At 33.0% G+C, this 13,407-nt stretch overlaps 1 protein-coding gene across 2 annotated transcripts in view; it reads right to left on the reverse strand.

The window, feature by feature from the left end:
* Positions 1-2,040: 2,040 nt before the first annotated feature.
* LOC129495601 (cadherin-19) overlaps positions 2,041-13,407 on the reverse strand; it is a 92,022-nt gene continuing 80,655 nt past the window's right edge. For both annotated transcript variants that reach the window (XM_055303271.1, XM_055303270.1), the window contains exons 10-12: positions 8,331-8,448; positions 6,175-6,426; positions 2,041-3,218 (exon numbers count right to left, since the gene is read on the reverse strand). In XM_055303271.1, the coding sequence (XP_055159246.1) occupies positions 2,728-3,218; positions 6,175-6,426; positions 8,331-8,448 (861 nt within the window). In that variant the 3' untranslated portion in view covers positions 2,041-2,727. The remainder of the gene's footprint in view (positions 3,219-6,174; positions 6,427-8,330; positions 8,449-13,407) is intronic.

The following is a 13,407-nucleotide window of genomic DNA, read 5'->3' on the forward strand; positions in this document are numbered from 1 at the left end:
AGAAGGAAAAGGAGTCTGCATGTTCCAGCGGAATAACATCAGCCATCGTCATGATGTAGTTCTTTATTGAATCAGGCACTGCTTGTGCTTCTTGTTTGACTAATTCATCACTGCAACCATGTGAATTAGGTTCCCTGGACCTTGTCTTACAGATTAGAAACTCAGATCTGCAAAGAGTAGACAGTTTGACAGAGTTCACACAGGTACTCGAACAACAGTGCACTAATTCACACTCAGGGCTGGTAGGCTCAAGCACAAGTGCTTGATGAACACCTATTTTCACTAGCAGTTTCTGATCCCCCTAAAGGACTTGAAGTATTTTCTTATTTCAACCATTAGTAATCCAAGACTTACACACAAACCTGCGAATTAACTAAGGGTAATGTTTAAGCACTGCAGGTGTTAATATGAAGCTGTGCTATTTTCATAAATATCTGCATTGATTTAGAAATTGACAAAAATGAGATCTTAATGTCATGCCTTTAGCTTAGGATATAGCTGCATTCTTGCAACACCCAAGCGACTACAAAAAGGTCAAATGTTATTGAAATATAACCAAGTATGCTTTTTATGAAATTGCATCTTCTATACAAAACTCAGATACTATTTTTTATATAGTTTAAAAGGACACTTTTTAAACTAGCAAATAGATATGCAACCACTATGTTCTTTTCCTATGTACCTGTGATTAGCAATCCCGTCAGAATTTAACACATCTGCTTAGTGTCACTGGACTCCAACCTGAAACCCCACTGATGCAGATGTGCATTTTTTAAAGTGTCTATCCAAATTGATAAGTTGTTCATAGGCTTTCACTCATGACAGAACCTACTAGGTCCCCAGAAAACCCTATTTCTGTTTTTCTCATTTATTTTCCATGGATTGATTTATCTGTTGTTTATCATACTTTCCAATTCTTCAACCAAGATTACACAGCACTATCTTTTAAATACAGGGAATAATCCTTTATGGAATAATTCCTGAAAATATATCTAATTATACTCTCAATTTTATGTCAATGTGATAGATATTCTCTCAATTCATACATTTTTATTTTATTGTCAAGTGTTTCTCTTTTAACAATTTGTTTGGTTTAGTATTCTTACTCTTCCCTAAGTAAATAATGGTATGAATGCATAAGGATTTTCTACAGCTTATGACTTCTCATCAACTTTAATAGCCTCCTAAATCGTTGTATTTCTAGTCTTGGGCTGTTGTGAAGTGATGATACCTATGTTGCCAACAAAATGGTACCTGAATTGATATTGATGGAAAGCCTCTCTTCTATTACATGTGGTATTTATGTTTCAAAGTACAGAGGGGGAAAAATACTGTAGCTATTCAAATAAAAATTATTAAAAATATTTTATCTAAGCCTATACGATCAATTTGGTTCAGCTCATTTTCACATGCTGCTAATAAGAAATGAACATATAAAACGATTCTGAGAACATTGTATTCGCCATTTTCTTTCCATTCAACCTATGAATTTTGAATTCCTTTTTGATTTGGATAGAATAATAAAGATCATTCTTAAGATGTTGATTAAAATTAAAGTGTTTTATTATCTTATTATCTGATGTTATCATAAAGCTTGTTATGTGGATGTTATCATGGATTTCACCATGTCCAGGAGCTTAGCATACTTCCTTCATAATGCTACAATAAAAGGAACTATTGCACCTAATTTTATAACCCATAATAAAAAAAATGACAGTGAAGAATCAGTTATAGTCTAAGCTCTTAATAAAATACAAATGCTGAGAATTTTATGTTTTATTCTATGTGTGGTAAGAATCAGTATGGTTGATCATAATATTTTGGATGAATATTAATTCAACTTTGAATCAAATACTTCTTTCATTTATTCCTATCTTTTTAGTGGCAATAAAAATTTACTTAAAATTTTTCATGCTTTCCATGATTATCATAAAGTTTAAATTTAATGATGAGTAAACCTTGACACGTATTTCGCTATTGCATTGTAATGATGAAGATATACTCTGGTTACATAAAAAAATAACATAAAACACTCCCAGACACATTTTCATACTCCTTTTTTATACAAATCTGTAACATCAAAGACAATACAAATCTACACTGTATCTTTGATTAATTAACACATACCAAGTATCTATCTAAATTTGAAATCAGTTTTCAAGTATGGTCTTGACAATGATTTTAAAATATCAAAAGACTATGAATCATAGAATCTGAATCAGAAACTTGCTTATTCATTAAAAAACAGCTTTTAAAAGTTTTATAGAATCACCCAGATTTTCCTAGATGTGTATCTCCATATAGTATCAGGAACTTAAAACACATAAACACTTTCCTCTCACTTTGTAAGATTTTTTTTTAAATGGCTAAATGAAATAATATTAAGTTGATCTAGTTCAGGGCCTTTCTCACACGAAAAATTAAAAAATTCAGAGAATTTGTATTGGATGGTAGCGAAAAAAGTGCTAGATGACTATTTGCTACATGTCAGAGTTGGCCTGCACTGGCACAGGAGAGCTGGTTGTTAGCATCCTTCCACGCCTGCGCTCAGGGACAACATGTGGGTAGCTTGCAATAAACAAAGGGCATTTACTTCAAGGAAATCAGAAGATGCTATAATCCACCTCCCCCCCACCCCAAGAACTGGAGTACACAACTCTTTACCAAGAGACTACCAGTTTGCCCAAACATATTAACATTTTTTAAAATTTTACTAATAAAAAAGCCCTAATTATTTGACTGCATAGCAGAACCGAACATGCATGCTAATCTTTTGAAGCGAGGTCCCAATTCATTAAGGTAATCATAATTTTCATCCTGATCAGAGACTGCGGATCCTAAGGAGCTCAGGGATCCAGCTAATGACCCTGTTCCCTCAAAAGCGTAGGTTTGGAGGGAGTCAAAAGGAGGGGCACAAGGATCAGTATTAGCTTCTTCCAGCTTCTCTAGAATGAATTTCCGGAAGATGGCACTGTCTGGGCCAACCTGCAAAGATTGCCTGTACAGGCTCCTGATCTCTGCTGCAGCAGTTTTCCGTGTCTTGCGTTCCCGCATGATGGTGCTACTCCTCAGCTGGACAATATCAAAGGCCTCTGTATCTTCTTCTCCTCCCCCTTCATCATCGTATCTGAATATATTCTCTCGGAAATCTTCACCTTTCTCAGGAAATAGAGTTGGCTTCCTTCGCTGTTTCAGACCCAGGATCAAAAAAATAAACCCTGACAAAGAAAGCATATGAGCATATGAATTAACATAATATAATAAATACAGCATAATATATTAATATAAGTTTATATTTATAGATGTTGTATATTACTTATAACAAACCTTACAATCCTTGCTTTTGTTAAAAGCTCAAGACATGAGCTTAGATTTTATGATTTTAAGAAAAAAGAAAACATACTGTCCACCATGAACAATGCAGGGGTTGGGGGCATCATCCCTGGCACAGTGGAATATCCCTGTATAACTTTTAACTCCCCAAAACTTAATTACAATATTGGCTGTTGAAAATTTACAAAAGGGTCATGCAGAATGACAAGGCAGTATAGCAATCTTTCTGCCTGATGATTTAGAGTAGACAAACATCATAAAAATAGAGTGAACTGTTTTGTGATGATAATTTATTTTTTAAAATTATTTATTTATTTATTTATTCATTTATTTATTTATGATAGTCAGAGAGAGAGAGAGAGAGAGAGAGAGAGGCAGAGACACAGGCAGAGGGAGAAGCAGGCTCCATGCATCGGGAGCCCAACGTGGGATTCGATCCTGGGTCTCCAGGATCGCGCCCTGGGCCAAAGGCAGGCGCCAAACCACTGCACCACCCAGGGATCCCCGTGATGATAATTTAAAATTTTATTTTTTACATATTGAAAACAAAAATAAAAGGAGCATAAGGGAGAATTTTCCAATCCATAAGCATTTTTCAATGTTAATAACCAATAATCCCTGTTAAGAGAAGTTAAGCACAACAGAGCAGTTTGAAATTCCCCACTGAGGCAAATTATTTTCTAAGCTAATATTTATTGACTACCAAGTATATGCCACCAGACAGTTGGTTTAGAACCTGTGCACAGTGATACCACATTAATTTCAGAAAGCCCAAACCATCATTTTTTAAAATCATAACACTGGTATGCCCACAAACAATATTCATTACATAAGATAATTTTAATACCACATAGAAATAGAATGATTCCAAAGCACCCCCCCATTTTTAGAGAAAATTGTGTATGTGTATGTGTGTGTGTGTGTGTGTGTATGTGTGTGTGTCTGTCTGTCTGTATCAGGAACAGCCAACCCTTTCATAGCCTTGGAATGAATTTAATCTATAGGACCTGAAACTGAGACATGAAGTGATGTTATTAATATTATCATATAGAGAAATGCATTAGGCAATGTTTTATATAAATCTTACCTTTAAAAAATTGAACTAGTGTTCTTGAAATAAGGTCATTGTGTTTGAATCCAGGTACTGTGAAACTCAGCTCAGATATATGGTTGATATAGAAAGGGAGCTAATAAATAATTTTTTCAATCTATGAATTGGAGAGAGTATTCATGACACTTTCAAAGAAAACTATCGGCCAAGCCACACTTTCCACCCTCTAAATCTTATTCCTGCCCTTGACTGTGAAGCTGTCCTTGGTTTACTCATAGGGTTTTTGGACTTGGTTTAGGTCTGTACTTATTAGTAAATCAGTACTTGTCATCCTCCAAACACTACACTGCTTTTACTGCACTTGATTCTGATACCCAGCTATGTAGCTCTATGTTCTCTTTTATGATCAAAAGCCATGAAAAAATCATCTTAAAAACTGAAGCTGAAAAAAAAAAAAAGAAAAAGAAAAAAAAACTGAGGCTGGGTAGGAAAGAATGGTAATTCGGATAGTAAAGAGGAATGCATGACTTTTGAAGCTTTGAGAAAGATGAGAGTGAAGGCAAAGCAATCCTTGAAAAATGTATGCCATTTTGAGCATGAGTTTGGGATTATAGAAACAGTGGCTGAGAAAACTCAATAAAGTTGTGTTGACTTTTGACATGAAGTTATAAGGGAAGCAAGATAGGCTTCCCTTATAAGAGAAGGTAAGGGGGCTTGTAAGTGATGGGATTGTATACACTAGTATGTTAAATAAAGAGAAAAGGTTATGCTAAATGAATTATTTGTAGTCTTGGAAGCCTGACTAAAACATTTTGGGGTTCATTGGCCTCATCCGTAAAATGAGTATAACATCTGCCTGTGAAAACAACAACAAATAAGCAAAAACGAAGCCTGGGGCTCCTCAGTGGCTCCATGGGTTAAGCAGTCAACTCTTGATTTGGCTCAGGTCATGATCTCAGAGCTGTGAAATCCAGCCCTTCTCCAAAGGTGCTCAGTGCTGGTTGAGGTTTTCTCCCTCTCCCTCTTCCCCTGGCCCCTCTCTTGCACTCCCTCTCTCTAAAATAAATAAATATATGAATAAGTAAAATCTTTTTTAAAAACAGCAATTTTTCTTAAGTTTCCTTTGTCGTTAGCACTTTGATCAAGTAAAAACCCTCCATTTGCATTCCTCCAGACTGTTAACTTCTGTAGTGGTCCTAGGGCTCTAGTGAGTTGCAGCATAGGGTTGAATAGACTGTTGTACAGTTACGGAAATTTAATACATCATGTACCAGCTGCATGACCCTATGTAGACCACTTAATTATTTGAGTTTCACTTTCTTCATTCATACAATGCAGGCAATAGTAGTTACCACTCCATAAGATTATTGTGAGGATCAAATCGCATGTTGCATGTAAACACTCAAGACAGTATCCTGGAGTGTCATGAGCACTCCACGGAAGGCTATTATTATTATTATTATTATTATTATTATTATTATCATTATTAATTACTAGTTGTTATATAACTGCATTTGCTGCAATGCAGTGTCAAAAACATTTCTAAACAAATATACACACACATGCTGACACATTCAGAATTCAAGGATCATTGATTTTCATCTTGAAATGCGTGATCACTCTACTTTTCATTCACTCCACTGGTTCAAGAATTGCAACACATTCAGAAGAGCAATTAAACACACACACATGCAAAACCCATTCCATGCTGTGATAATGGAATTGACATTTTTTATATTTATCACATTATTTTCAGTAAATGTAGCTAGGTTCAGTTTGGTACTACTTACCAAATATTATCATAATGCTTATCAAAATTGCAAGTATGACTTCTGTTCTGAATCCCATGGAAAGCAAAATGTCCTTGTCCCTGCAGGTCTGTGTACTGCCATAGTCATCACAGTCACAAATGTGTATGGTAAGGGTGTTTGTGCTTGTAAGTGATGGGATTCCATTGTCCGCAATTAGGACAGATATGTAGAAGACAGGCTCTTCTTGAAGGCTAAAACCAGTTCTATTAGTCAAAATTACAGCTGTGTTATCTAAAACAAAAATCCATGTGCATAATTTTTCAATATTATAAATGAAACTCATATGTATAAGAGGCAATAGTATAAATATATCCAGTAAGGTTAAATAATAAAGACATTTCTGATAAAAAGATAAAAGATCCACTCAAAAACTCTCTATTGGTTTGGCATTGCCCTAACCCTAATTACATAATTAGATGAATACGTGAGTCCGTTCCAAAACGCCTTTGATAAAGGTAGAAAACAGCAAGTAGAGCATAGAAAACAGCTTTGTAATCAGATCTCAATATTTTATAGAGGCTACTGATATTAAATTTATGACGACAGTATGAATTTCATTTGGATTATTTACCGATGACACATGCTTTTTCTAATAAAATCTCATTCTTTTCACAAATACCATAAATACACAAGACTTTCTGTCATCCACCAATATCACAGCAAGTGATCTCAAATCATGTATTTACTAATGAGTTTTGCTTGGTAGGAAAAATTCTATTAAGATGTTTCATTTTACTTTGACATTATTAACCCATTTTCTATTTAAAATTCAGATAACAGCTAAACCTTAGTACCCCCACTCATATAGGCAGAACATTTAAAAAAATCAACAAAGATGAACAATATATGACACATTTGAAGTTGTTTTCCCCTGAATCCCAAAATATTCTAAGTAACTTTGTAGTGTAATTTCTTGTGCCAGAGTCCTTATTTCCATTTTTTTTGTATTGTTATAGCCTCCCAAATTTTCCATAGCAATCAAAACTTAGAAGACAGAAAGAGTAAAACACAAATAAATGAAGTTTCAAAATGCGTGCCTGTTAACCACTTTTCCTAAATCATCTTTTTAAAACAAATCCTCCATCATGCTTTGGAACCTATAAAACTTGTGATTATATTTACTAGACAGATTGAAAAGATAAGAGTTTTTAAAAAAAGATAAGAGAGTTTACATTTTTCCATTCATATTTTGTCAGATTACTTTTAATTACAAACATTAAACTAAATTATTTTTGTTTTAATAAACTTAATTTGTCCCAGTAACTTATAGTAACATAAACAAACCTAAGCTACAATTTATTTCTTATATTGGTATTTGCATTTTTTAATCCTAAATTTGAGTTTTTTTCACTGGGAAATTTGACAAGGAGAAAAAGGAGAGAACATGTCTGCGTTTATTCTCCCACAAAAGATCTCCCCTACATCGAACCAGGTATTTGGCTATGGATGCTTGAGTAATAAATCTTATAGCGTTTCTTATCTTTAAGATACAAAGTAAAATTAAAACAGATCCATATGATGACAAGAAAATCTTCTACTGAAGTGAAAGGAAAAAGAACAGAGTGGCTTTATGCAAAATCAATCCACTTCTGTATAGAAGGATAAGATATGCTGTCTCTCCACACAGAATCCTTTGGAACACTGTGTCCTTGGATTGATATAATCATTTCATTTTGAAGGAAAGAGAATAATCTTAAACCAATTTTATATATTTATAGCTTCTAATTAATGACTCCAAATATCTGTGAATCAATCAAGCTAACATGACTATAAGTATATATCATTTTCTTCCCCAGACATAGATTGAAGTTTGAGTTTTACAAGGACATGAAAGGAACCACAGTGTCAGTACTGCCATTGTATTTGCAGGGTCATTTAGTTTTTGCAAGGTCTTATAGCCACTGATGACTTGAAAAAGTGTTTCTAATTTAGAGAAATCCAGTGAGAAATGGGGTTAGTATTTTCAGAACTTGACTTTGGGTTTTGTTTACCATTTTCATTGCCACTATTGCTCTATTTCTCAACATTATCATATTACAAGAACCATATAAAAAGCAACATTATAAAATTTCCTTTGAAATCAGGCACATTTCTCAAAGAAAGGATCAGAAGTCATTATGAGTGAATGGCATTACCTTCATTATCTATAATTATGAAACTTGAGTTCTTTGTGTCTTCCACAGATAAATTAAAGTAAAAATGATGATCTTCTACAGATTCATCTCTATCCACTGCACTGATGGTCTGAATCACCTAGGAAAAATAGAAGTAGGTTGCTTGGTTTTTGATTCAGGAATATAATTATTGTTATAAAGATTATTATCATTATTAGTATTAGCTTTTATCAAAATTGCTTTACCAAAATTTTTATGTATAGTGCACAGGATAACTTAAATTTGGGGAGAATGTTAAAATATTGTCTCGGGTGAAAAGTAAGTTTACTTGCCCCTTTCAAAAGAGTGTTTTGATATTATGTAATAAAATTTTGGTGGTGGATGGAAGTTTGTTAAAAGTTCTCAAAATACTGCTGCTACAAATCAGGATTTCCTCCCATCCTCTGGGCTTAATTGCTCCTTCTTCCTTTTTCCCTCTCTCTTCCCTATCTGAATAGCAGCCCTTATTATTTGTTGAAGTGATATATTCCCTGCTCACTTGAGAGCATAACTGGGGTAAACTTATTGTCTTACTAAAGTATTAGCTAAACTAATTAATTTTTTAATTGATTTGAGGAAATAATGCATTTAGAGCTTAGGGGCAGTGTATATGATTTCCTTTTCCATAAAGATTATAGCAAAAGTGTTTCATATCCAATATCCAATAAATTCCTATTTCAGAGCATAAAAAAGTGAAGTAATACAGTTATGAACACATCAGTTCACAACTAATTCTTTTCTTTCAAGACATGAATGTGTCAGTCAAGTAGTTCATTTTTGTCAAAAAAGCGATATGCTGTCAAGATCGCATAGTGAGACTGTGATTAATTCTGGAAATTAAATTGATTATAGAAGTTATTGTTTTGAATTTTCTAGAATTAAAGTGCTTTTAACAATGTGTCTGCAAGATGACAGACCCCGAATTTATAAGGTTATACTTTCAAAGAAGAGGTATCTCTCTATATGCATAGTCTTGTACAACTGATGTAGTTTATACATTATTTTTCTGAATTGATTTTTTTTCCTTATAACACATTACTAATTGAATTACACTCGTATAGTGTTAATTAAATAATCTAACAAGACATATTTTCATTCAATCCATTCCTACAATAATAAACATGCACTGTATTCAGGTAATGCTTTTATTTTGGATTTTCATAATAGCCAGGGTGAAGGATGGGAGACTGAAACTCTGATATTTTGAATTCTAGCTTTGCCACTTACCAGTTTTTTATTCTTAAAAAATTGGAGATACTAATACTTAACTTTTAGGAATGATTTTTAGATTTGTATGCCATAGCTCATCAAACTGCTTGTGATACAGTTAGTACATGTCTTAAGGTGTTTTCTTCATAAAAGTATAGTCTTGTTGGGATTTGCATAAATAAGATGGTATCTTGAATACTGTATGTAATTTCATTATATGTATACTTGTGTAATTAAGATTGATAGCAAATTGTAAAAATCTGTGTTTACCTTATTGACACATGCAGTCTTGATTTTTAGACAAAGCATAATTTATCTCACTACCTGACTTTCTGTATGAAATACATGCATCAGACTAAATGTTATAAATGTTTTCCTTTTGCCTATGGAGGCTTAAGAACACTGCTAAGATTGTGGCTTTGTATATACATTTTAAATAATTTTAATTAAATTACTCTCTACATATATATAGGTAAAGTGAATATGCATAAGTTTCAATATCCTGGCTCCCTTTTAATGTACACACGGCCACTTACATTTACTTTATAAATTGAATTTATATGTGCTTTATGGGTTTTTTTACAAAACCCTATTTTTTACAAAAATAGGAAGCCACTGACAAAATAGAATCAGTCACAGAGGAGGTCTCACTAATTCTTTTGACGTAACCCTGAACACGTACACTACTCTTGAGAACACAAATTTCTAAAAAAGAACCAATATTAAAGAACACAAAGGTCTTGACTAGGAATGTACATTTTTCCTTTTCATTGGAAAATGGAAAGATTTTTGTTTTAATTTTCAAATAAAATTCTAAGAAAAAATCTTGTTGCATTGAATAGATTTCTAAATTATTTTCTTACATCTACTTACTAGGGGCCTATCACTGTTGTATACATTGAAGAGAGGAGCAAAAGACAAATCAAAAAGTGAGGAGTAGAAAAAGAATGGCCATGTTATGACAAATTACGAGAGCTCAGATTTCTAAATTCCTCGTCCTGGGTAAAGTTTTATCTATTTTTTTTCTGAACCACTACATGTGACTTTCCATTTATTAAACTTTAAAATGTATAATGGAAATACATTGTGACAGTCTAGAAAATCTAAGAGTAACCATTTCTCAATGGGGACTCACCTAAGGGTCTGGGATTGTTCTATATATTATCATAAATTGTCCCTATTTTATATTTACTTATATTAAGCCTCAAGTCACCTAAGTATCTTAGGTAAGTAAAATGGCTGGGTCAGAATTTAAATGCAAGCTGAGGCTACCACAGGGTAAAATGAGTAGTGCAGGTGGCCCCCAGAACACATTTTCTTCAGATTTATTGAGAAAAACAAAATTGAAAAATGTTTAAAATATAAATCATGATGACTTGATATACACATACCATGTGAAAAGATTATTTCCATGCAATTAATTACCATATCCAACACCTTACATATTTACCATTTTTTAAAGTTTTACTTTCTAAGCAAATTTATGCAAAGAGTTTTATCAGCTATAGTCATCATGCTATACATTAGGTCCTTACACTTTATTCATCTTATAATTGAAAGTTTATACTCTTTTACCAACCTTTCCCTATATCGCTCACCCTCAAGCCCTTGGCAACCACTTTTTATTCCTCCTAGACACACTGTTCAAGCCCTAGACTTTGTTCTTGTTCATGAAGTTTGCATAAAAAAAATACCCAAAAGGATGTAGCATACAAGAAGCAAACAAAACTAAGTCTCATTAAAGATAGAGACATACAAAGAAATAAGTAATATAATTTCTATAGAATAAATATAGAGCAAAAATAATGATAGGGAAAAAAGGAGACGATAATAATCTGAGTATTAATGATTTTAGGAAATGATTTTCCAAAGTAGAATTAAGCAAATGAGCTAATACGTGAGTAAAAATATGAATTAATGGGGAAAGCGTGATTCAGACAAAAGAATACCAGTGAAAATTATGAATACAGAGATCATATATTGTTAGGTAGAAATAAACAAAATTTGCATTTTTAGGGCAAAGATAATTAAACATTGGCAGTTTCATAAGTTTCAACTTAATCATTTTATGGAACTACAAACAGTATTTGACTTTAAAGATAATCATGGGAAAAAAGATAATCATTTCGTGTCTATCAATAACTATGACTTCTTTTTCGAAAAAAGGAGGCACGTGTGGGCCAGCTTACTAAATGTCATTCTTAGATTATTATTATTTTGATTTAAAAAATCAGTACAACATCCATTTTCACACAACATATAGGTATGAATGACCTCTATTGAACATGCAATTTTTTGATAGCCAGGCAAGGATTTGGAGCAAACGGTAATACATTTGAGTCTGCTTCTTTACCTGAACAACAGATACAAATGAAATCTACTTCCAGGATTAGTTGATGATTAAATTTTTGAATGAGATTACAAATTATAAATTGAAATATGAACTGTAAGTCAATGTACAAGTATTTAGTATTGATACAAGTTATCAATTCCTTGGAATGTGTTTAATAAACAATACCTATCAAAGAAACATGTTAAACAAAAAGTGAGGATTGCAATAAATGAATACAGGGAAGGATTTTTAAAATTTCATCTAAATTTCTTGCTTATGAAGTTATTCTAGGTACTTGTATCTTGCATCAAGGTACAGTAGTGAATTCTTACCCCCATCATCAAGATATATTGTCAACAAATTTGAAGAAGACTCACTTTTTGTACCACTCCACTGAGGAAATGATACAAAATTAGACTTGTTTAGACAAAGGATTCAAAAAGGCTGTTGAATATCCTCTCAAGGGCATCCCTGGGTGGCTCAGTGGTTTAGCACCTGCCTTCAGCCCAGGGTGTGATCCTGGCATGCCAGGATCAAGACCCACATCAGGCTCCCTGCATAGAGCCTGTTTCTCCCTCTGCCTGTGTCTCTGCCTCTCTCTCTCTCTCTCTCTCTCTCTCTCTCTCTCTCTGTCTCTCATGAATAAATAAATAAAATCTTAAAAAAATATTCTCAAAAGGTCAGAGTATTAATTAATACAATAATAGAATTAGAGCTAACAAGAAAATCTAGTTTGTAGCCTGTTTTCATTCTTTGTTTAGCAAATTATTAGGAGAAAAATGTTGGGAAGCTCATGGTATTCTAATACTATGGTCTGGACAGAAGCAGAGATACTCTAAGTTTCCAAAAAGGACTTTTTACAAAATTAAATGTATTTGAGTATCATAGACATGTAACATTTTGCCATTTACTTATAGATATTTATTTCTATTCAGATAAAAAATTTACTTTAGTAAGTTTTATCTCAGTATATATTTCATTTAATTAAATTAATTTTAAACCATACTGTATATTTTTATTAAAAAGTCATATAAAATCATCATAAACAAAAATTATAAAACTATCTGACTAATATCCCAAAAGTATCCATTTAGCAAATATTTCATTGGTATTTGGAACATGCCAAGCGATCTTAGGAGGTGGGGGTGCAACAGTGGCCAGAAGCAAGTGTCTCTGTCACCATTGTTCACATTCTAGTGGAGTAGAGGGACATAATACCTAAAGTAAAGAATAAAAGAGCAGAATAAAACACCCAAGGTACATAATACCTAAAACAAATATTTGGAGATCAGAGGACCTGGCCTCTAACCTAAAATTATATTATACTTCAGAAGGGAGCAGTGGTGACATCATGAAGGGCATATTAAAGAGTTTGTACTTAATTCTGAGGTCCACTTACAAGTTCTAAATAGAAAAAAAAAAGATTTATTTTTCATTTAGAATCCCACAATCCAAATGATTGGGGAAAATCTGCATTTTAGAATGTTCATTCTGAAGACATCCTTAGTGTGAATTTGA

Source organism: Nyctereutes procyonoides, unplaced genomic scaffold, assembly GCF_905146905.1.
Source record: "Nyctereutes procyonoides isolate TBG_1078 unplaced genomic scaffold, NYPRO_anot_genome, whole genome shotgun sequence".
NCBI classification, from domain to species: Eukaryota; Metazoa; Chordata; class Mammalia; order Carnivora; family Canidae; genus Nyctereutes; species Nyctereutes procyonoides.